This window comes from Lissotriton helveticus, chromosome 3_2, assembly GCF_964261635.1.
Source record: "Lissotriton helveticus chromosome 3_2, aLisHel1.1, whole genome shotgun sequence".
NCBI lineage: Eukaryota > Metazoa > Chordata > Amphibia > Caudata > Salamandridae > Lissotriton > Lissotriton helveticus.
Window position 1 is genome coordinate 476,307,468 of NC_136062.1, and position 21,643 is coordinate 476,329,110.

General features: G+C 46.5%; 1 protein-coding gene across 3 annotated transcripts in view; it reads right to left on the reverse strand.

The window, feature by feature from the left end:
- The window catches only part of PHF21A (PHD finger protein 21A), a 419,360-nt gene that overhangs the window by 177,319 nt on the left and 220,398 nt on the right, over window positions 1-21,643 (reverse strand). For all 3 annotated transcript variants that reach the window (XM_078684392.1, XM_078684393.1, XM_078684391.1), the window contains one exon: window positions 8,983-9,078. In XM_078684392.1, the coding sequence (XP_078540518.1) occupies window positions 8,983-9,078 (96 nt within the window). The remainder of the gene's footprint in view (window positions 1-8,982; window positions 9,079-21,643) is intronic.

Consider the following 21,643-nt stretch of genomic DNA (forward strand, 5'->3'; position numbering starts at 1 on the left):
TCTGGCTCCAGCGTGTGGTTCTGTTTAGGGTTGTGTTCTGCAGGACAAACTTTCTCCATGGGTTGCATTCTTGTGGCGTAGATTTTCTCCTCTATAGGAGTAATCCTTGTGTTTCGGCCCCTAATCTTTTTATGTGTCCTATATGTCCTATGTGTCCGGGTCATATCTTGATCAGTCATCTAAAGGTGGATGTTGACACACTAGGGGCGTGACTCCCTCAAAATGTGCTGGCTTTGCTATGACCAGTACTGCCTTGATGTACCAGATTCCGGTTAATATGGAAAAAAGTCAATGCTAATATGGATAATGATACATTTATTTATTAGATCAAAATTGCGTCTTTATTTGTGAATGCCACATCAACCCGACTTGCAAAATCACAGTCAGGCAAGCTCTGGGACCTAGGTCCAGGGTGCCAGATTGGGTAGCCGGCCGACAAACACATGAACAGGAAACGTTAGAGCAATCACACAGATAAGCGCAGCGACATTGCAATGGTCGCAGAGATTGGCCCCAATTTAACACACATGAAGGGGGTACACGCGCTCCTAAAACACCATACAATTTGATGTCACATGAATTCATAACATATAGACAACTAGGACACATCACATGCAGTGATCATACGCTCTCCATGCCAGACATCTGGACAGGTTACCCACTGGCCACACTGTGTCCACGCAAGGTCGTGGACCCCCTGTATTTGCCATTAGATAATTAATTGATGACTCCAAAGGCAGCAACCTACAATCCTCCCCAAATATGGATCACCGGAAACCATTATCTTGGTTGTATGATGGAATATTGACCACAGGAACAACTACAGTCTAAACGACGATGCCTTAACCACGAACACTTTAACAACTATTTTTTACACAATTATGCCTTTACCACGATTGACTTTACCCCAATAATGTAAGTATAAGAGTGTGTGGTGGGTTTGTATATACCTGTAAAATACTTACATTTCGTGGCAAAGGCATGCATGCTAAAGACATACGAGTTGGAAAATGAATATATATATATATATATCCACACGACAGGGAGCACCAAGCTGAGAGAGGCCACAGGAAGCAAAGTGAAGTTCATGTCATTATATTAGAATATCATGATGAAAGGATAGAAATCCTGAAACGCGTCTGGCCATGAACAGTGATTCTTCATTCAGGTCGAGTACTGCTTGCAAGCTGCTGATCTAATAAAATGACATGAACTTCACTTTGCTCCCTGTGGCCTCTCTCAGCTTGGTGCTCCCTGTCATGTGGATAATTTACGGCCTGGCACGGTCGTGGAGAGGGGCTCACTGCTGGGTTTGCGGGCTCGTTCCAGCCTCAATTGGGAGCTGGAGTAATCGAGAGGAAGAGATGTATGGTCACAGTTCGGGGCTGTGATTTACACCAAGTTCGACCATCGGCTGAAAAGCAGGGCAGTTACAGCGCCTTGTAAGAAGCATCTACCCACAAGGGATTAATAATTTTGCAAGATTGGAGAAATGAACAGCGCACCCACTGGGGAACACTTAATGGAACTACAAACACCAGGAGGCTGTGCTGACAGCCACGTCTACTAGGGCGGGTGTTTGGACTAATTACAAATGCGTGAGTAGCTGAACATTTTCTCTGCTAAGCCACTGATGAAAGGATAGAAATCCTGAAACGCGTCTGGCCATGAACAGTGATGCTTCATTCAGGTCGAGTACTGCTTGCAAGCTGCTGATCTAATAAAATGACATGAACTTCACTTTGCTTCCTGTGGCCTCTCTCAGCTTGGTGCTCCCTGTCATGTGGATATGGATATATGGAGATATATATATATATATATATATATATACATATACATATACATATACATATACATATACATATATATATATATATATATATATATATATATATATATATATCTATACTCCCTTTTAATGTTATAAATTCCCTTTCCACCCAAAAACCTATATCCACCCTAAACCCTAAAAATACCCTTACAATACCAAAAACCCATACCTACTCTAAACCCTAAAATTACTCTTCCAATCAAAAACCCATACCCACCCTACGCCTTAAAAGTACCCTTGCCAACCAAAAATCTAGACACACCCTAAAATACCATTGTTGCCCTCATACCCATATCCACCCTAAAGTTGCTCTTGAATCACAAAAAGCAATATCCACCCTAAACCCTAAAAATACTCTTGCCACCCAAAGACCCGTACCCACCATAAACACTAAAAATAACACTACCACCCAAAATCCCAAACCTTCACTAACCCCTTAAAATACCAGTGCCAGGCAAATACCCATACCCACCCTAGCCACTCTAAACCCTAAAATTACCCTTGACACCCAAAAAAACATACTCTCTAAATCCTAAAATTACCCATGCCACCCAAACACCCATACCCACCCTAAAAATACCCATGCCACCCAAAAAGCCATACTAACCCTAAAACTACCCATGCCACCCTAAAACTACCCATGCCACCCAAAAACGCATAGCCTCCCAAAAATTACTTTTGCCACCCAAAAACCTATAGGCACCCAAAACCTTAAAATTACTTTTGCCACCCAAATACCCACACCCACCCTAAAATTACCCTTGCCACCCAAAAACCCATACTCACCCTAAACCCTTAAAAATACACCTGCCACCATGTTAAAGACAACCAATTATAAAACATATACAGAGTAAACCGTGACTATATATGACGTATAGGGGAGGGGTAGGTCCACTTAATGGTGGATGCCGAAGAGAGGGGAAAAAGGCTTTCTGACCCTGAACACTAGAAGGCAGAATGGTGCACAGCAGGAAGGCAGAATAATGCACAGCAAGTGAGTCCAGAAAAGGTTCACACTACAAAAACCCATTTCTACTTCCAACAAAATTATTGGAACAGAGTTTACACTAATTCTATGTCAGGACCGGAGGCTTCGGATTATGCTTTTCTCTCTTCGCTGTTTATTAACACAAACTCACATAGCAGCCAGAAAAGCATCAAACTTGGAAAAAAACTTCTCTTATATCCCAAACACAGGGATATTTAGCAAAAAACAAGATAACGATATCCTCTTAGAACTACAATATCCATCAGTCCAACATGCGGTAGTCCTTCTATAGTGTCCATAATCCTAGGAAGGGCGTCCATCTTGTGAACTCCTCCTCTTTCTTCGCTGCTTCGCAGCCAGTTAAGTGCTATTTTTCCTCTCTCTCACTACATTGTGTTTGGGGGATTATTTGTGATATATTCCGTTTTTGCTGAACATTAGTTTTGGTTCCCTGTGCTATTACCAGGCTCTGTGTGTGTTTCGCTTTCAAACCGTGTTGGTATTTTTCTCCACAGAGCCCCTTATCGCGGGGACGCTTTCGCCCCTTACGCGATGTTCCCGCTTGTATTGCGGTGTGTATTCTGCCGCTAGAGGGCGCCGTGGCGTCTCGTTCGCCCAAGCGCGGTTCCGTCTCGTTGACAGGAGCCGCGCTGGGGAGAAGGAGCCGCGCCGGAGCCCTGCCTGCCGCCTAACCCTGACGCCCTTTGCTGGGTTGTATTGCCCCATGATTTTAACGCCCCGCTGGGGTCTGTATTTGCGGTTTACACCGCGTTGACGCCTGCGGGCTGATTTAAGCACCGGCTGCTTCTGGCTTTGTTTACTTTGCAGCGCGCTGGGAGGCGGCGTGTACCCGGTCTCTGTGAGAGGGTCAGCGCGCTGAGGAGGTTGGTGCTGCCTCTGTGACTGCCAGGTTCCACCGGCTGTAAAAGTTGCTAGCCTCCGGTTAGCCTATATTTGGCCCAGTGAGCGCCACCATACCCTCAGTTCTTCCCTTTGCTAGAAATTCATTTATACCTTTATTATGGCTGAGGGATATTATGTGGAGGAAGAGGAATCTCACCATTACCTCCAGGATGAGGAGTTTTATGCTGCTGTGGACCAGTCCATATTTAGATGTGTGCAGGACATAGTGGGACCTATGGAAGACAGGCTCTCTGCCCGCATAGTGGAAGAGTGCGCTAAGTTGGCGCCGGGGCCGATAGGGACGCCCGTGTCTGACCAGGGGCAACCACCGGCGCCTAAGAAGGTCTGTAGGGATGGAGGTCTCGGGGGTGCGCAGGGTGTAGATAAGGACGCCTTTGAGCGCCTAAGGGACGCTTTCTTGGCTAAGGCGACCGTGCCTGCCCCTGCGTCACTCCCGCCTCAGGATCCTTCCACACCAGCTGGGACTGCCCCTTGTTCCCCGGGAGGGATTTCCCCCGCCGACACTGATGAGGATGACGAGGATTCGGTGCGTTCTTGGCGCCCGTCCACCTCCGCGGCGGAGTTACCCAAGGACACTTCCGGCATGCTCGACCCGGATGAGATAATTCATCCGCGGTCGGCCGCTTGGGCGCCTGGGGACAAAGTCGCGCAGTTTGTGGCGGGCCGCCTCCGCAAACCCTTAGAGAAGGAGGCGCGCAGTTGCCTTAGAGGGGAGTGCCCTCGTCCGACGTTGGAGGGTAAGGTCGCTATGACCCCGGAATTAGACGGGAAAATGGCTACGTTCATGGCCAAGTTGGTCAAGGACCCCCGTAAGGGGATTGACCGCTCCTGGCGATCATGTCAGGACAAGTTGTTGGACGCCATAGGCCCGATCACGAAGATCTTAGATATGGCAGAGGAGGCCAAGGTGTCGGGCACCCCTATATCACCGGAGGTGTTGTCGAATTGGGCGCAGAGGGCGGTCATATTTCTGGGAAACGCAAACTGCGCCCTTTCGACGGAACGACGGCGTTCCTTGTTGATCAAGTTAGATCCCAAGTTGGGGGATTTGGCCTCTTCGGAGGCGGGCGCCGTGGCGCAAGGTGGTCTCTTTGGGGAGCCATTTATCAAGGAACTGGGGAAGTTTGTGTCTACTTTCACCTCTTTGGACAGGGCCCAGTCTACTATAAAACGGGTTTTCCACCAACGTTTTTCCCGAGGGGCTGGTCGTGGTAGGGGCCTCACGACCGGCCGTGGCGGTCAGAATCACCCCAACAAGGGTCAGGGCTCCGGCAGAGGTCAATACAATACCTCGGCAAACTACACCAACTTCTACCCGACCAGGGGTCAGCGCTTCCAGAAACGTGGAGGCTATAGGAATGACACCGGAAGCAGCAATTCCCACGGTAAGTGTGATTCCAGCGGATCAAGTTCTTATTGGGGGAAGGGTGGCTTGTTTTCCGGAGGCTTGGGCGGCTATCACGGCGGACGCGTGGGTGCTCCAGACCGTGCGTGGGTTCCATATAGAGTTCTACGATCAACCGCGCCAGCTGCAGCCACCTCGCCCCATAGTCTTCTCTCAGCCAGACGCGCAGTTGATCGACGAAGAAGTCTCAGCGCTGCTGCGCAAAGGGGCTATTTGTCGAACAACGCGACATCCCCGCGGATTCCTGAGCAATATTTTTCTCGTAGAGAAGGTAGACAGGGGCAAACGACCAGTCATCAACCTCAAAGACTTCAACGGCTGGTTGGTCTACAATCATTTCAAGATGGAGGGCATCCATCTTCTGAGGGACATACTGCTCCAGAACGACTGGATGGTCCGGTTGGACCTCAAGGATGCGTATTTGGTGGTTCCCATCCATCCGCCTCACCGCCGCTTCCTCCAGTTTCTCTGGAAAGGCGAGGTTTTCGAGTTCACTGCCCTTCCATTCGGGCTTTCCTCGGCCCCTTGGTGTTTCACCAAGTTGCTACATCCAGCAGTGGAAGTCCTGCGGAGTCAGGGGATTCGGTTGATCGTGTATCTGGACGACATTCTGCTGATGGCCCAGAACCCGTCCAAGTTACTACTTCAACTCTCCCAGACAATCTCCCTGTTGCAGGGTCTGGGGTTCATAATCAACAAGGACAAGTCTGTCTTCACTCCCGCCCAGAGCGTAGTGTTCTTAGGGTTTGTCGTGGATTCCCTGCAAGCATCACTCAGTCTTCCATCCAGGAAGATGGCCAAGATCAAGCACGAACTGCGGCAGACAGTCTCCAAGTCGCACACCTCGCTCCGGCAGATTGCCAGAGTGGTGGGACTTCTCTCGTCTTCCATTCAGGCGATTTTTCCGGGCCCTCTTCATTATCGGGCCCTTCAACGTCTCAAGGCGCATCACCTGCGCAAAGGGCTGTCCTACGACAGCCGGGTACCTCTGTCAGTGGAGGTAAAAGAAGAAATGGGTTGGTGGCTCACCCATATGGAGGCGTGGAATGGTCGAGCGATCTTCGGGTCCGTACCGGACTTGGTGATAGAATCCGACGCCAGCAGATCCGGCTGGGGCGCCCGCTGTGGGGATTTCTCCACAGGCGGCGCTTGGTCGTCCGACGAGCAAAGACTTCACATCAACTGCCTGGAACTTCTGGCGGGATCTTTTGCCGTCCGTTGCTGGACCAGGGATTCCGCGAAGTCTTGTGTTCTCCTGAGAATGGACAACGTCTCGGCGGTTCGGTATGTGAACCACTTAGGAGGCCCGCGCTCTCGAGCGTTAGCAGATCTGGCGAAGGACTTTTGGGACTATTGTCTGTCCCGTCAGATCTCGGTAACGGCGGAGTACCTTCCGGGACAGGCCAACCAAGTAGCGGATTGGCACTCGCGTTACCTGCGAGACTCCAGCCTGTGGAAGCTGGATGTTCAGGTGTTTCAATGGATCGTGAAGAGATGGGGGCCTTTTTCAGTGGACCTGTTTGCGTCCCGACTGGACTTCCAGCTACCGAGATTTTTCAGCTGGAGGCCGGACCCTCTGGCGGAAGCAACGGATGCGTTCCTCCAGGATTGGAGTCAGGAACGGCCGTATGCCTTTCCGCCCTTTTCCATGGTAGTGCGGGCGGCGGCCCAACTCCGCCGGCAGATGGCGGAAGTGGTGATGGTGACGCCCGTGTGGAGATCGCAAGTTTGGTTTCCAGTTCTTCTGGAACTTTCTTGGGATTCTCCAATCCTACTCCCCCTGCTTCCTCGTCTTCTCCTCAATCCGGACGGGAACCCTCATCACCTCCTCACGCAGGGTTCTCTCCGCCTCATGGCATGGAGGCTTTCCGGAGACGTTGGTCGCTCCCAGGCCTTTCGGAGTCGGCTGAACACCTTTTATCCAAAGCCTGGGCAGGGAGTACCGCAAAGAGGTATAGATCGGCTTGGACCAGGTGGGTTCGTTGGTGTCTTCGACGGGACTTGGATCCCATGGTCGCAGGCGTCGTTCCCATCCTGAATTTCCTGGCGGAGTTGGCAACCGCCGGTTTAGCCTACCGGACAATCAACACGATACGGTCGGCGATCTCAGCGGCTCATGAACAGTTGGATGGAGCGGCGGTCGGTGAACACCCACTTGTCTGTAGACTCCTTAGGGGAGTGCGGCTTTCTCTACCTCCGGAGCCGCGGTATTCTGTCCTTTGGGACGTCAATGTGGTGCTGAACCTTTTTCTTTCTTGGCAACCTAACAAGTACCTTTCTTTAAAAGAGTTGTCGGCCAAGCTGGCTATGCTCCTATGTTTGGTGTCGTGTCGCAGGGTCTCTGATGTGCGCGCTTTGGATGTCTCGGCGAGAGTGTTTTCCCCTGATGGGGTTACCTTTACCGTAGGCCGCTGCACAAAGTCCGCTACACGGACTATATCTTATCCGGCCTTTGCGGACGTACCCAAGTTGTGTGTAGTGCAGTGTCTGCGGACGTATGAGGATGTTACGATGGAACTTCGCCCGCCGGGCGAACGACAGCTCCTGATTGCGCTAAGGAAGCCGCACAAGGCTGTATCTTCCCCCACTATAGCCCGTTGGGTGCGGTGGGTCTTACAAGAAGCTGGTATCGATACTAAAAAATTCGGAGCTCATTCAGCTAGAGGAGCCATGGCCTCAAAAGCATTTGCCCTGGGGGCCCGTTTAGAGGACCTGATGCGAGCTGCGGATTGGTCCTCAGATTCCACCTTCAAAAGGTTCTATTTCAAACCGGTGGTGGATATTGCGAGTTTGGTGGTCAATAAGCTTTGAACAAGCATAATCCGAAGCCTCCGGTCCTGACATAGAATCGAAATTTGCCTAGGTTAGTGACGGTAAGTTTCAATTCTATTAAGGACACGGAGGCGAGGATTATCCCACCCATACCTCCTGCGGAGATCCCCCCCCCCGTACTGATGTAAGTAACCCTTTTTTTGCTGAATTTGAGTCGATGAGGAACTGTTCTCTGTTGCTTGCATTTTAATGATTGTTGATAGTTCACTTTATGCTTTGCCTTCGGACTTTGGCGGGTCTGACAACGCTCACACTGTTGTGTTTTCCCGCCAGGTAACGATGGTGCAAAGCAGGATCGTTGAGACTTTGGCGTGACTCGCGCGAAGAAAGAGGAGGAGTTCACAAGATGGACGCCCTTCCTAGGATTATGGACACTATAGAAGGACTACCGCATGTTGGACTGATGGATATTGTAGTTCTAAGAGGATATCGTTATCTTGTTTTTTGCTAAATATCCCTGTGTTTGGGATATAAGAGAAGTTTTTTTCCAAGTTTGATGCTTTTCTGGCTGCTATGTGAGTTTGTGTTAATAAACAGCGAAGAGAGAAAAGCATAATCCTCGCCTCCGTGTCCTTAATAGAATTGAAACTTACCGTCACTAACCTAGGCAAATTTCGATTCATGGATACAATTCAATTGAATAGTTGCACTAATACCGAAATTATTGTTTGTTCATCGACTTGTGGCCTTATGAATTACATCAAAATTAGAAAATCCAGATCCGTGATTAGTAACATTAGAACTCAGATGCGTAAAAGGTTAGACTATAGACAGCCTCCGTTGTTCAAACCTTGCACAAAGGATAACGGTCACTAATCTCATTAGGATCTGAAATACATCTAGTGTAAGCCTACACAAACAGCAGCCACAGGAAAAAGAGCCAGTCAAGGCCAGCATAAGACCATACATGCCTTAACATAAACCGAAACATTCCGTGTAAGTCGCACAACAGCAAAGGGGGGGAAACAGCAAAGGGGAAACGAGCGCGATCTACTGAGGTACCTGAGGGTTTTCTTCCCGTTTTGGCTTGGGAGCAGGTTGAACCGTCGTACTATTCTCCACATGCTTTTCTGTTGCTTCCACAGGTGATTTAATGGTCTGAAAGAAAGAAATAAGTTAATGAGTGAAGCACTTTGAACATTCTAATACACAACCATAACATACTGTTGCGGAAAAGACTAAACATTGACTAAGAGGGGAGCGAATACAGACCTATGGTTTTTTGTAATGCTGCAGCAGTGCAATGTCTTTCAGATTGGATTGAGTTCATCAAACTGCCACCATAGCTAGTCTTTAGTGGCACAGGATCATTGTATTGTTTACCTTCTTCTAGAGTATAGATTATCAGAGACTGCAATCGTTCTGAAAAACACCTAATGGAGGTGTCTCCAATCAGTTGATCCCGAGCTACCAGTAGCTCGTAGATACATTCAATAAATCAATCGGGATTTATAAAGAGCACCTGATCACCCAACAGGGTATCCAGGGGTACCTCCTAGTCTTGAGCTAATTTTTAACGAACAACTGCAATAAATAAGCATTGCGTTTTACTTTTTAAATGAAAGGAAAGGCTATGTTTATTTCACAAGATTATCAGGCTACAGATAGCAGTGTTTGATGATGAGCAGTGCTCACTCATATTTATGACCCAGGTGGCTCACTGAGGTTGTGAACTGAAGCACTGAGGACTTTTAACTTTTAAATAAAAGTCGTTCGCAACTCAAAATTAGAACAGGAGAACAAAACGAAAAAAAATAAAATAAAAAATGTAAATAAAAGTTAACTTAGTGATTAAGTTAACTCTTCATTTTAATGCTCTCCCTTTTCAAAGTGCTGCACACACCACACACCAAGAATCTTGCTCCCAGTGGCTGGTAGACACAGTGCCGTATTTATAACTGAACAAATCAGTCATAATCTTTTAAATGGGAGAAATCTAAAGTGAGGAAAAATGTTTTTATCTACTTTAAATTGAGCCAATTAAGTCCTAAATTTTTATGAAGCCTGTTTCTTCACTTTAAATTCCTCACATTTATACAAATTACTATTTTCCTGTTCTAAATATGGCACCATGTCTACTTGACACTGGGAGTAAAACGACTGCTGTCTGTTAAGACAATTTAACATGGGAGAAAAATAAAATAATGAGTTTTATGTAATGAATATAAACAAAGTGAACTCTTCAGTTGAATTTTTTCCCATTTCAAAGTGTAGCATGTACACACAGCAGGTATCTTGCTTCCAGAGGTTGGTAGACACGCTGCCATATTTAGAACTGAAAAATACAGCCTTATTATTTTTTAAGTAGGAGAAATTTAAAGTGCAGATAAAAGTTCCTTATGAGGAACATTTTTGCAGAACATTTTTCTGCCCTGTAAATTTCTCCCATTTAAAAAAATGTTTGTAGGTTTGTGTTGTGAAGTAAATGTTCCACATATGGTGAAAAGTAAATACTGGTCCTGTGCAATCTACTTGGCACCATCAACAATGTGTTACAACAATGACAAACCAAAAGACTGGTCGCCAGTGCGAGACTAGTTGCTTTTTATTTTTTCGAGACTGAAGCTTAGACCCTGGGCTTTAGATTCCATTACTAGAAATCCTATTTTGTTTATAAGACCGTATTTATCTTTACCAATGCATGCATGCAATAATTTAGGTTATCAAAGGTATGAACATCCAAAGAAATGTTAGGCTTCGACAAATCTCGCCCACTCGCTGTGACGAGTCAGATTTTATCAGGAACAGCTATATTTAGGGCCTACTCGTCCCTTCTGGTGAGCAGGCAGACAGTTGTTCTGTTCTCTCACTAAGTAAAGGAGCATTAAAGATGCCTTTAAATCTTGTTTTTATCTTGTCTGATTTATTCTGTGTTCAGAGACAGAGGTCAAAAGTCAGTTTACATCTACAATTATTTTATCCGAATGCAAAGTTCGAGGATTTTGTAATGTGAACTGTTCAACAAACGTGCTGTACAAAAAGTGTGAGCTGAAAGGCTGTACACATTCTAGCACACATTTAAAGAGCTAACAAGTGAACTGTACAAACATTTCAAAATACATTTCAGTAATTATGAAAGCCCTTGTTCTGTAATTATGAGTGATAAATTGTTTTAATAGCAGGGAAACAAATCACAGCACTTTACTTGGTAAAGTACAAATGATAAATGTTTGCTGAAACCCAATTTCCATATTGTTTATACACTATATAGATTTATAAGTAAAAGTGCATATTATTGGGAACAATTTTGGCCAGTTTAGTGACAAATGTGCTGTTGGTAAATGACAGTGCACTCCCACCTCAGGTTCTCTTGTTTTGGGGGAAGAACACTGCTACTGGGGACCTGGTTAGCAGGAACCCAGTGCACTCCAAAGTTGCATCAAAAACCAGGCAAAAAGTGGGGTGACTACTGCACCAGAAACCCAGTTTCTTACAATCACCTAACAGCATATCTGTAGCCTAGTACCTCTGTACGAGGGTCACAGTACTTACAATGCCGTCGGACCCATGCATGGATTTACAGCACAGTCTCTACAAGGACGTGTGTTTACCACTGCATTCCTTTACCACGCAAGTCTTTACAATGACTTGCCATAGGGAATGCAGTGTTGTAGTTCAGAGTGCAACGCTTTCCCTACTGTTATGCAGGCTAGAATTGGAATAATAATTTATGTGAGAAGTTGGCCTGGCATATGATGTTCACTATTCTAGTGAACACCTTGCACAAGTCCAAACAACCCTTATGGTGATGGTTGTAAGTCAACCTTCTAGACCAGCTATCCTAGTGGTAGCATGGACAGAACAGTCTTAGGCTAAAAGATTCTTGAGGGCGTGTAAAGCCAGCTGTTTTACCATATGTAACCCCTTGAACATCAAATGAAAGGACACCACACAGGATATATATAAAATATATATGTATTTATTTACTAACACACTCCTCTCTTTATGAGATCCGAGGCAAAAGCACATAACAAGATATTTAGTCAGAATACGTTAAGTTGCACAATTTACGGTTAGGCCCTAGGGGCGAAGCAAACCATATACTAAGAAAGTGGTATAAGTACCAGGTCATGAGAAAAGGAAAGGCCTAGGGCCTAGGGAATCGCTGGGGCTACACTATCTGAACCTTAGGTTAGGAGTAGGAGGCTCACAGGCGGCTCGTGCAGTGTCTTTACACACACGCAGGAGTCAATGGGAACTTAGAAGTTAAAAAAAGAAGGATTTAGGACACTTCCGGTTTAGCTAGGAGGAAACAACTAAAAAAACCTCGACACTTGGATAGTCAATACCCTTGGGAGCACCGAAGTACTCGCGTTACCTCATCCACGGACGGCGGGTGCATAGGTGTGAAGATGTGTCGGGTTTCGTCGTTGGAGCCTATGGAGACCTGGAGAAAGATGCTGCAGGCGACCAGGAGGAAGATGTCCGGGTGGATCCAAGGGTGGATCGAGGATGAAGAGGGTCTGAGAGCAGAGGGGACAGAGTCTGGGTCACTAGCCAGTGACCGGGTGGAACCAGGAAGGAACCAGACAACGTCGAGGAGCAATCAGGTGCTGTCGTGAAGCTTGTCTCTTCAGCCACACGGACCAGGAGGCGTCGAGGACAACCAGGTGCTGGAGGCGAGCTGTCCCACGAAGGTTCTCGCAGATGGAGGGGTCGACTGCCGGATTGGAGTCAACAAACCTTGGCAAAGGCAACCCACGCAGGATTCAAAGAAGGCTTCTGGTGCAGACCAGCAAGGTCTGAGGTGCCTCACCTTTGCAGGGAGGCAAGGGCCAGTCTGGAGCAACCAGACCACCGAGGTGATTCAAAAGGATTGTCGTCACAGAGGCTACTAGCCAACGGGCCAGCAACCGGACAACGCGTCGAGCAGAACACAAGCAGAAGGGCCCCACGCAGAACTCGTGGAGTGTGGAGGGCTGATCTTCGGTGCAGGTGGAGCTCGGATTCGGGGATTCTCAGTCCCCAGCTTCGAGGATGCCTCTGGAGCTGCACAGTTAGCAAGTTGCAGGCTTTCCAAGACGTCCTGTCCCACGTGTCTCGTCGCCTCCACGTATCTCAGCTATGCTGCTGTCGTGAAGAAAGGCTCAGAGAGGTCTGGAAGTCTGGGTCTTGTAAGGCTCTGTGCTCGGGTTTAGGCGGGAACGTCTACAAAGCAAGCCGTTGATTTGCTGGATGGTGCCTGGTTGCCTAGGGTGGTCACTCCTTGGCCACAAGGGAGATTCTTCAGTCTTCAGCAGAACGTCGAAGGTCCAGAGTTTTGTTTCAAGTTTCAGTTCGGGATCAAATCTAAAGTTTCAGGACTCAGCTCCTACCTTTATACAGCTAAAAGGGGCTGGATTACTTTCTAGGTCCCTCCTGTGGGTGGGACCAGGAAGGGGGGTGGTTACACCCCCTTTCCTTTGTCCAGTTTCGAGCCAGAGCTGGGACTGGAGTGTCCCAGCAACCTGTTTGAACTGGGGTATGCATGAAGCACCTAGTGTGCGTCAGGAAGTGTCTCAATGTATTCAGCCCTCCCTGTCCCAATACACAAAGTCCTGTCTGGGATGGTACTCGCACCTCTCCAGGCAGGAAACCTATTGTCCAAACCTCCGTGACTGGAAGGACTCCCAGCAGCAGGAGGTCAGACTTGGGTCTGTGGCAGCAGCGTCCATTTTGTGACGCTGGGGCTCTGGTTAACTTTAACCGGGATAGTCAGCACTAACATGTCTTCTCCCTCTAGAAGGGTGGAATGCTACCCCTGTCGCCAGAATTGGCGAGGGGGTAGTATTCCAAAGCGCATGACACCTTACACGACATGTTTTGATAAAGCCAAACCAGAGTTGGCATAATGCACTTAAGAGTATATGGTATGGCGATATCATAGTACAGCTACAAGGACATGGTTCCGAAAGCTGCAGACAGGCTCAGCTCATGCTAGAGCACCATTTAACACATAACCAAGCACTCTGCCTCCAGGATTGTTAAGGCCTGCCATAGGAGTGACTTATAGGTTACTGTGTGCCTATATAGATAAGGGTAGATATAGGAATACTATACCTAAGCAAGGGGTGATTACACGACCTTGCCCCAGCTGAGTGATCAGCCAGTTGTGTCAGTTTGAGTGGCCAGCCAGGGGTGGCATAATACATGCTGCAGCCCCTGGTAGGCCTTGGTTACACCTATGCCCTGGGCACCTATGGTGCACTTGTACAGGGGCTGATAAGGTGAACCAATTCCCAATTGTGGATGTACCTAGAGTACATGGTTTAAATTTAGAGAGAGTGCATCTGGGCTGTGGGTCTGATTAGCAGGCCCACAGCCACATTTAAGTCGAAAACCAGTAAAGCAAAGCAAAAAGTGGGGGTGACCATAGAAAGCAGGCCCTACTCTCCCACTATTTATACCTCTCCAAAGTCCATCGGCTTCCCCCACAGCAAGTTGTTGTTCCTTGTAAAGACTTGCGTGGTAAAGCAATGCTGTGGTATAGATGCATCATTGTTAAGACCACGTTGTAAAGCCATGCATTGTAATGGCTTGTGTGGTTCCAACATACAACCCTACGTGATCACTGCTGTCAGCAAAGGCTTAATTATCTTTTTGATTCAGATCCTGTGTCGGAGCGGGGTGTACTCATGCGGGCAGCAGCTCAGGATCTGCAGTGGTGGCTGATTGACTTTAATTTGTCCTGTGAAGGCCACAATCCCACCTCACCCGGAGCTGAAGGTGGTGACCGGCTCAGCACTGCTGGGTTTCGCTGGAGATCGCACTAACCACCTACTGATCGACACTTAAATGCAGAAGAAAAACTATTCTGGACCAGAACATTAGATGCGGGACTAATATACAGCATGTGACTCCAGTCAAATATTTTACCTCAAAACTGTAACTACAAGTACATAACCTTTTAATTTCAGAGTTCTGCCCTTTTGACCCTTTTCATGTATGTCTTCAAGGAGTTCCACCTAAGATGGTCAGAATCATCAGTTTTTAAGAACACACTGAGGTCTTTTGAAAATTACCTAAACTCTTCATGGCGACTGGTTAGTAATAAAGACCAAAAGTTTCCTTGCATTGGCACAAATCTGTCTAGAGCCAGACAGTGCTGTGGATTTTACATTTCTTTGAAAATTGACCCTTATTCGTCAGTGGGAACAGATTATTTGGTGCATGGTCGGAAAGCCTGCTGCCCAGATGAACGAGGACCATACTATCTTGAGAGCTCAGGGTAAGCTATTGAGCAGTATCTAGCTCCAGTTGGTAATTTGTGCGAGGACGTTTTGGGTTCCTTAAAGGATGGAGTCCTAGAACATCCTGAAGGTGATTCTGCCATGGTGACAAGATATGCCTAACCGAAAGCTCTGTATGCTTTGTTTGAATTTTGAAAGATGCACTATATTTGATGTGGTGCAAGCCTATCTCCAGGCACCATCAGACAGCTTTAAAGAGAATACATTTTTATTGTACAAAAGGTATTGCATTTCAACAGGCTGTAAACAGAACTGCACGGTGGGATGGCTTGTTTTGACTGGAGCGCATAGGATGATGGAAAAAAATCTGTGAAGTTGATGGGGATGGAAACATTTAGGAAGGTCTTTTATTTTATGAGGCAAGGGGAGGTGGTGATTTTTCCAGACTCCCTCTGAAGTTTTACGTCTAGCGTGACCAAGGCCTTTTGATTTTACTAAACTTCTCTGTACTCCATATACACATAGGTGCTTTCAGCCAGCCTTCTTCATCCATTGGTCTGTGTTTGTGGTATTCCCATTTTTCTTCCACCCATTACAGCACACAACATGGGGCTATGGCTCAGCCCACTACAGTGACTGGCTACCTTCAATGTAAGTGACTGCCTTATTCTGCACCTTTAGTTAGGCTTTTGTCATTTTGTTGTGTTAGCATAGTATAGGTCAGGAAAACATTAGTTCTTGATCTGACAAAGGCGTTGGCGCTGGGATATCGTCAGGCACAGGCAATGTTGGCATCAGTCCTGATCATAGAGCTGAACTGTGCTGGAGTTGGTAAGGGACTGTTAGTGGGTCCTAAGGGGTAACCAGACAGCACCGTGGGAGGGCCTTTCAAAGGAAATCACACTGTAGGCTCCTGTGGTTCCTTGGGGATACAAGGCGTAACGGAGACAGCCAGACAAACACTGAATATCTGCAACGTAGCGTCTTTGAAGACCTCAATGTAAAGTAGAGTCGACGATGACACAGGGTGCTTCAGGATTATCAAAGGAATCAATTCAGAGCCCGGCGACCTCAATGGAGAGTGACTCATCTAGACACCTTCCCCTTGGAGTCTGAGTGACGGCCTGGGGGTGAATCTTGCTTTGCCTTCTTAGACTTTCATTTGGACTTCCCGAGCAACAGTGAAGTTTTGCAAGTTATAAGAAAACAAACAATTAAGGAGTGAAACGCTGGATCTGTGTTGAAGGGCACACAAAGAAAGGCAGCGATGTTAACTGAAGGATGGCACTACTATCTGGCACTGCTCCATAACATCCAAAGCAGTATGGAAGAAACGCAGAGCCACATGGCTCCACCTAGTCGCACGTGGTAACCTAGCTATGAAAAACCACCAGATCCAGTCAGACACCTGGAGCAATATTCTAAGGGGAGAAATCTGCAGTCAGAAGTGTCCATCAGTACCAGTCTTATTGTGGCATCCCCATTTTGATCTAGTGCCCACTTGAGCAAACCTCCTCTTACATGCTTAATCAGCATACTTCTACGTTTTGTTGCCATGGAAGGTCTAGCAATTTTATTACATTCCTACTCTGAATGGCCCATCTCCAGATGTCCTGCCCTAGCTTGGATAATATCTATGACCGGGTTCACCCCTACTTGTACAGGTAGAACACTGCTGGTGTGCTATCATTTGAATTTGCAGAGTCTTCTCCTCGGTATGTTTGTGTAAAGCCTTCAAAGCCCAATACCTTCTTGCACATTTATGGGTTTTACTTCTTCCTACGGGCTCCACTGGCCCCCAGTTTCTAGCTTTTGTCTATGGGATGCACCTGTGGTAATGGTCATTGAAAGGGATGGCTGTTTAAAGGGTCTCCCTATCCATGTTGTACAATACTAAATACTAGCTCCTACTGTACTTCAGCTGGAACAACCACTTGATCCTCCCAGTGGCCATTATCTCATCCGCCAATCAAGGCTAGATCTCATAGCAAGTCTTGTTAATTGGGTTAGATGGATCACCGTTCTCAAAAATCAAAGATGTCTTTTATAATACAGATGAACTTACTGTAACATTAAGAACACAAGTTCGGGCTGGACTATTCCTATTGAAGCAGGACCAAGAATGATTGGTTTATGGCTGGGCCTAATCTAGGGTGGAATGGTGGGCCAAACAAAGATGGGTTGGGATGCTACCCCAAACGATTTCCAGAGGTTAGACTAATTGCAAGTATACTCCCATCACCTTTTGTGTGTTTGACATACTCTTTCACTGTTATCACTCTTTTGAATTGGGCATTTTTTCCATCACCAAATCTTACTCCACCCTCAGAAATAGCTTTTTCTTCATGAAGAGGGTCAAGGATTACATCAGATATATAAAAATCCCAGTTTATGGACTGTTTCCATCAACTCTACTCTTTTGGCATTGACACTGCAAGTTTACCTTTAATAACCAATCGTCTAGGAAGGGGTACATGTGTATCCTCTGTCTTCCCGAAGAAGCTGCTATTACTGCAAGGCACTTTAATAGTCTTTGTGCTGACTTCATCCAAAAGCGTAACACTTTGACTTGGTTATACGAGTAGTTTACCACAGACTTAATGAACGTCTTGTGTCTGATGTTCATCAGAATGTGGAAATAGGTGTCCTTGAAGTCTATGGTGACCATGGCCCTTCATTCAGCAAAGGAATGACTTCCTACTTTGTTGTCATCCTGAACGTTTATGTCCTGATGAATTTGTTCAAGAAAGTCTAGGCTATCATGGATCTCCAGTTTAGGGAAGAAGAAGAGTGAGCACATTCCCTTGTTCTGTCCTCTCTTGATACCTTCTCAATCGCCCCCTTTAATAGTAGGTCCCGTCTTAAAAGGCCCAATTCCTCTTCTTAACACCTTCAATGCTACAGGGTATTTTTCTCCTGCGCTGAAGATAAATATTTCCCTGTGTTCATGACAAGGTCAACTCATCATAAGCACAGGTCCAGTGGTACTTCATGACGAGCTGACCTTGTCATTAGCATAGAAGGGGTTAAACTTAATGTTAGCTTGTATTCTGTCTAACTCAATACAATCTTCACCATCCATGTTTCCTCTACTCCTGGTTGAAAGCTCCAAGTCTGACCCCTGCAGATGTCAGACGTTGAGCACTTGTTGGGCATGGCCGACTCCCCTGTGTCCTAATCTTTTGCCCTTGCATTGTCTTGAAAGAAGTGCTGCATTTGTGCTGGGTAGTGTCATGGGGTACCTTGCCCTTGAAATCTCACTCCCTCAGTCTCTGCGCCTGCTGTTGAGCGGCTGATTCCCTTTTTTCCCATCATTTTCCTGTTTGGATGAGGGCTTCTCTTGAGAGAGCCACAACTAACGCTTTTTCATGTGCTGGTGTGAGTCGTCCAAACAGACTCTCCCCAGTGCAGGGCATATTTATAATTGAGGCTTTGACCTCCGGTCTGAAGCCAGATACACTCCGACAGGCATGTGCTCTCAAGATTGTGTCTGTGGACATCCGCCTGCTGACTGTATCAGCAGCATCCAAGGTGAAATTAAGATAGACAAATACTCAAATGAGTGTATCAAACCCCTGTTAAATACAATTCAAAAGCCCAAGGAAAAGACTGTACTTAGTACTGTCTTTTCCTTGGACCTTTGCATTATATTAAATATGGGTTTGATACACTCATTTGAGATCATACTTGATACCCAAGAGGTGTTGTTGGCCGAACCCTTATATGAGTGTCTAAACTCACCTCAATTCACTTTAAGGAATAGAATAAAAGTATTAATAAGCAGATACTGAGTATATCAGGTCTCTGGAAAAATCTCTTCAAAACTAGGATAGACGTTTAAGATGGTCTTGCCCTCCTGAATTACTGTCTTTGCTTATGTGTTATAATTCTCTGGCGGGTTCTTAGTACGGCCATATGTCCTCATCACCTTTTGGTGACTATGAAGGGATGGCCATTTTTCATCTCCTCAATATAAGATTCCTCCTGTTCCTCTGGAGTTAATGGGGGTTCAGACTCTACTTCTGTCCTACTCTCTACTGGCTTCACTATAATTCTGAAATATTTGAAGGATTCGATAATCATTTTTTTCTTTTGTATTAAAACTGTCATCTCAGCTTTAAACCGATGTTTCGGTTTTAATCCATGGGGCTCCTTTGCTTTTGTCTTTTCTTTGAGTGCAGAGTGTTTCAGGGTCAAAGATCGTTTCTGGATCTTCAAGGCCAAAACCTTCGCCTCCGTTCTTCTGCGACCCAGTGAGCATACATGCTTTCAGCCGCAGTTCTGTAAATTTCGGTATCTCTTTTGCCAGTTCTTCACTTTCAAACACTGTACGCCATATCTTTGGGTAAGAGCCCTGTTCTTCCTTTGCTGGCTCCATTTCTCAAACAATATTCTCCTTGTCTGATAGTACCTAGAGCTTAAAGCAGTCTAGATTCGACTGCATCACACATAATTGGTCGCCATCTGTTTTTCCCTGACTTTTAGGGTTCTTGGGAGGAATGACTCGCATTCTCGAGACTTTTGGTCTTTGAGCAGGCAGAAATTGCAAACTAAAGGCCTGATTTAGATCTCGGTGGACTTGTTACTCCGTCATACAAGTGACAGATATCTCGTCCAAAGAAATATCAATCCCATTGGATCTAATGGAATTTATATTTCGACAGACGGGACATCCGTCACCGTTGCGACTGAGTAACCCGTCCGCTGAGATCTAAATCAGGCCCTTAGTCTGTCATGAGCTAACTTAAAAAGACAGAGGGACCAAACTGAACAAGGGTGTTTTCCTTTCATTCTTATCGTTGGAGGACGACGCAGGGGAATAGTACCACACCTGAATAAAATATTCCCCAACGAACGCTGTCCTAACCCAAGTGAAAAGACTTGGTTCCTCTGTTTTTCAATGTTTTCTCCTTTCCTACGTCATTCACTGTAGTTGATGATTTTCGCCTTTTTCAGTGTTTTTCACGGCCGTTTACTTGCCATCTCCAGCAATTGCGGCTATCTCTATCCCAATCCCAGAGCTGTGGATTGCGCTGAAATCCAATGGTGGAAAAAAGAATCTGAAGATGACTATCACACGCTGGGCTTACATCTGTTAGATGGGAATTGCATTCACCTATTCGTTGACACCGAAAGAGAGGAAAAAAAGAAACAATAAGAAACCGGGGACAATTGTGGACCAAAAATCTAGATGGTGGAATAATGCACAGCATGTGAATCGGAGAAAAGATACACATGGCAAAATTGTAAGGCTCCGTTTTACCGTAACTTCAAGAATCATTTTCATATTGAAATGCCTCATTACATATCCTCAATTTCGGGAAAGCATTTGAAGTGGACCTGCTGAATAAGCTGTGATATGGAGCGCAGCAAGCACTATTAATTTTCCACACTGCTACCTTGACATTGCCTTTCGTACATACTTCTGGACTTTCGCACCCATTTGACCTTTGTGCCTTTATCACAAGTGTGACTAAAGTTCTCTGTACTTGTTGGAAAATCTGTACCACTCTGCCATGTACGTTTTTTTCTGATTTGCCGCCCTTTGTTTTCAGTGAACTCGAAAAATCTATAAGTCCAAAGAAGGTTCTCTAAAACTGAACAATTTTTCGTTCATCAGCCGAGCAGGGTCTGCTAACAAGAGGTATACACAAAGTGCTCCTTCACACGCCAGGAGGGTGGGTATTTGCTGACCCCACAACTCAGGGTATGGCATTACTGTTGACGGCAGAGTTCATATAAGGCGCTTTTATCCACACTCCTTTGGGGAGATCCTCTTCTGGTCTCCCTGATGTAGCCTGTCCAGTTCCCCATTACTCTGATTCCCTTCTGTGACAGCACATGCACATGTTTAATTGCAAGGGAGAATGGAGAGAATCTAACGGCCCACCATGTGCATGGTTACACAAGATGGCGGTCTCCCTGCATGGTGGCCTTTAGTTAAAACTGGGCATGACTGGCTGCACATCTCTGTGCTCAGGACACCTTTTCCAGTGGGGGCAAGGAGGTTTCCCATGTTTTTTTTTCCATGTTAGCCAAAAAATCCACATCACCTGAAACACATATGTGTCTGCAAGCATCATCACTGATAAGCCTGCACATTCGGAGTCCCAGTAAGAGTGTGTGAATCGGAGCTCGCCAGCTGCAGGATTGGGGTGGGGTGGGGGGTGGGGGGGCGGGGAGGGGGAGGGGGAGAGGGGGAGGAGGCCCAGCGACGCTGACGCATCCCTGCTACCCCGAACACTGCGAGGGAAGTGACATAAGGGGGCTTGGGGGGTGGGAGTAGCAGGGTTTCTCTATGCAGTTACCCTCTGTTTCTGCTGCCCGTGTCCGCCACGCGAGACCTAAAAACAGATCGAAAGAAGTAAACAGTCAAAACACGCCCACCAGTCGGAAAAAGACAGGGCTTAAAGGGAGAAAGAAAATAAAAAACACGCCCACCATTCTGAAAAGGACTGGGCTTAAAAATAAAGAAGAAAGTCACTGGGACCTCT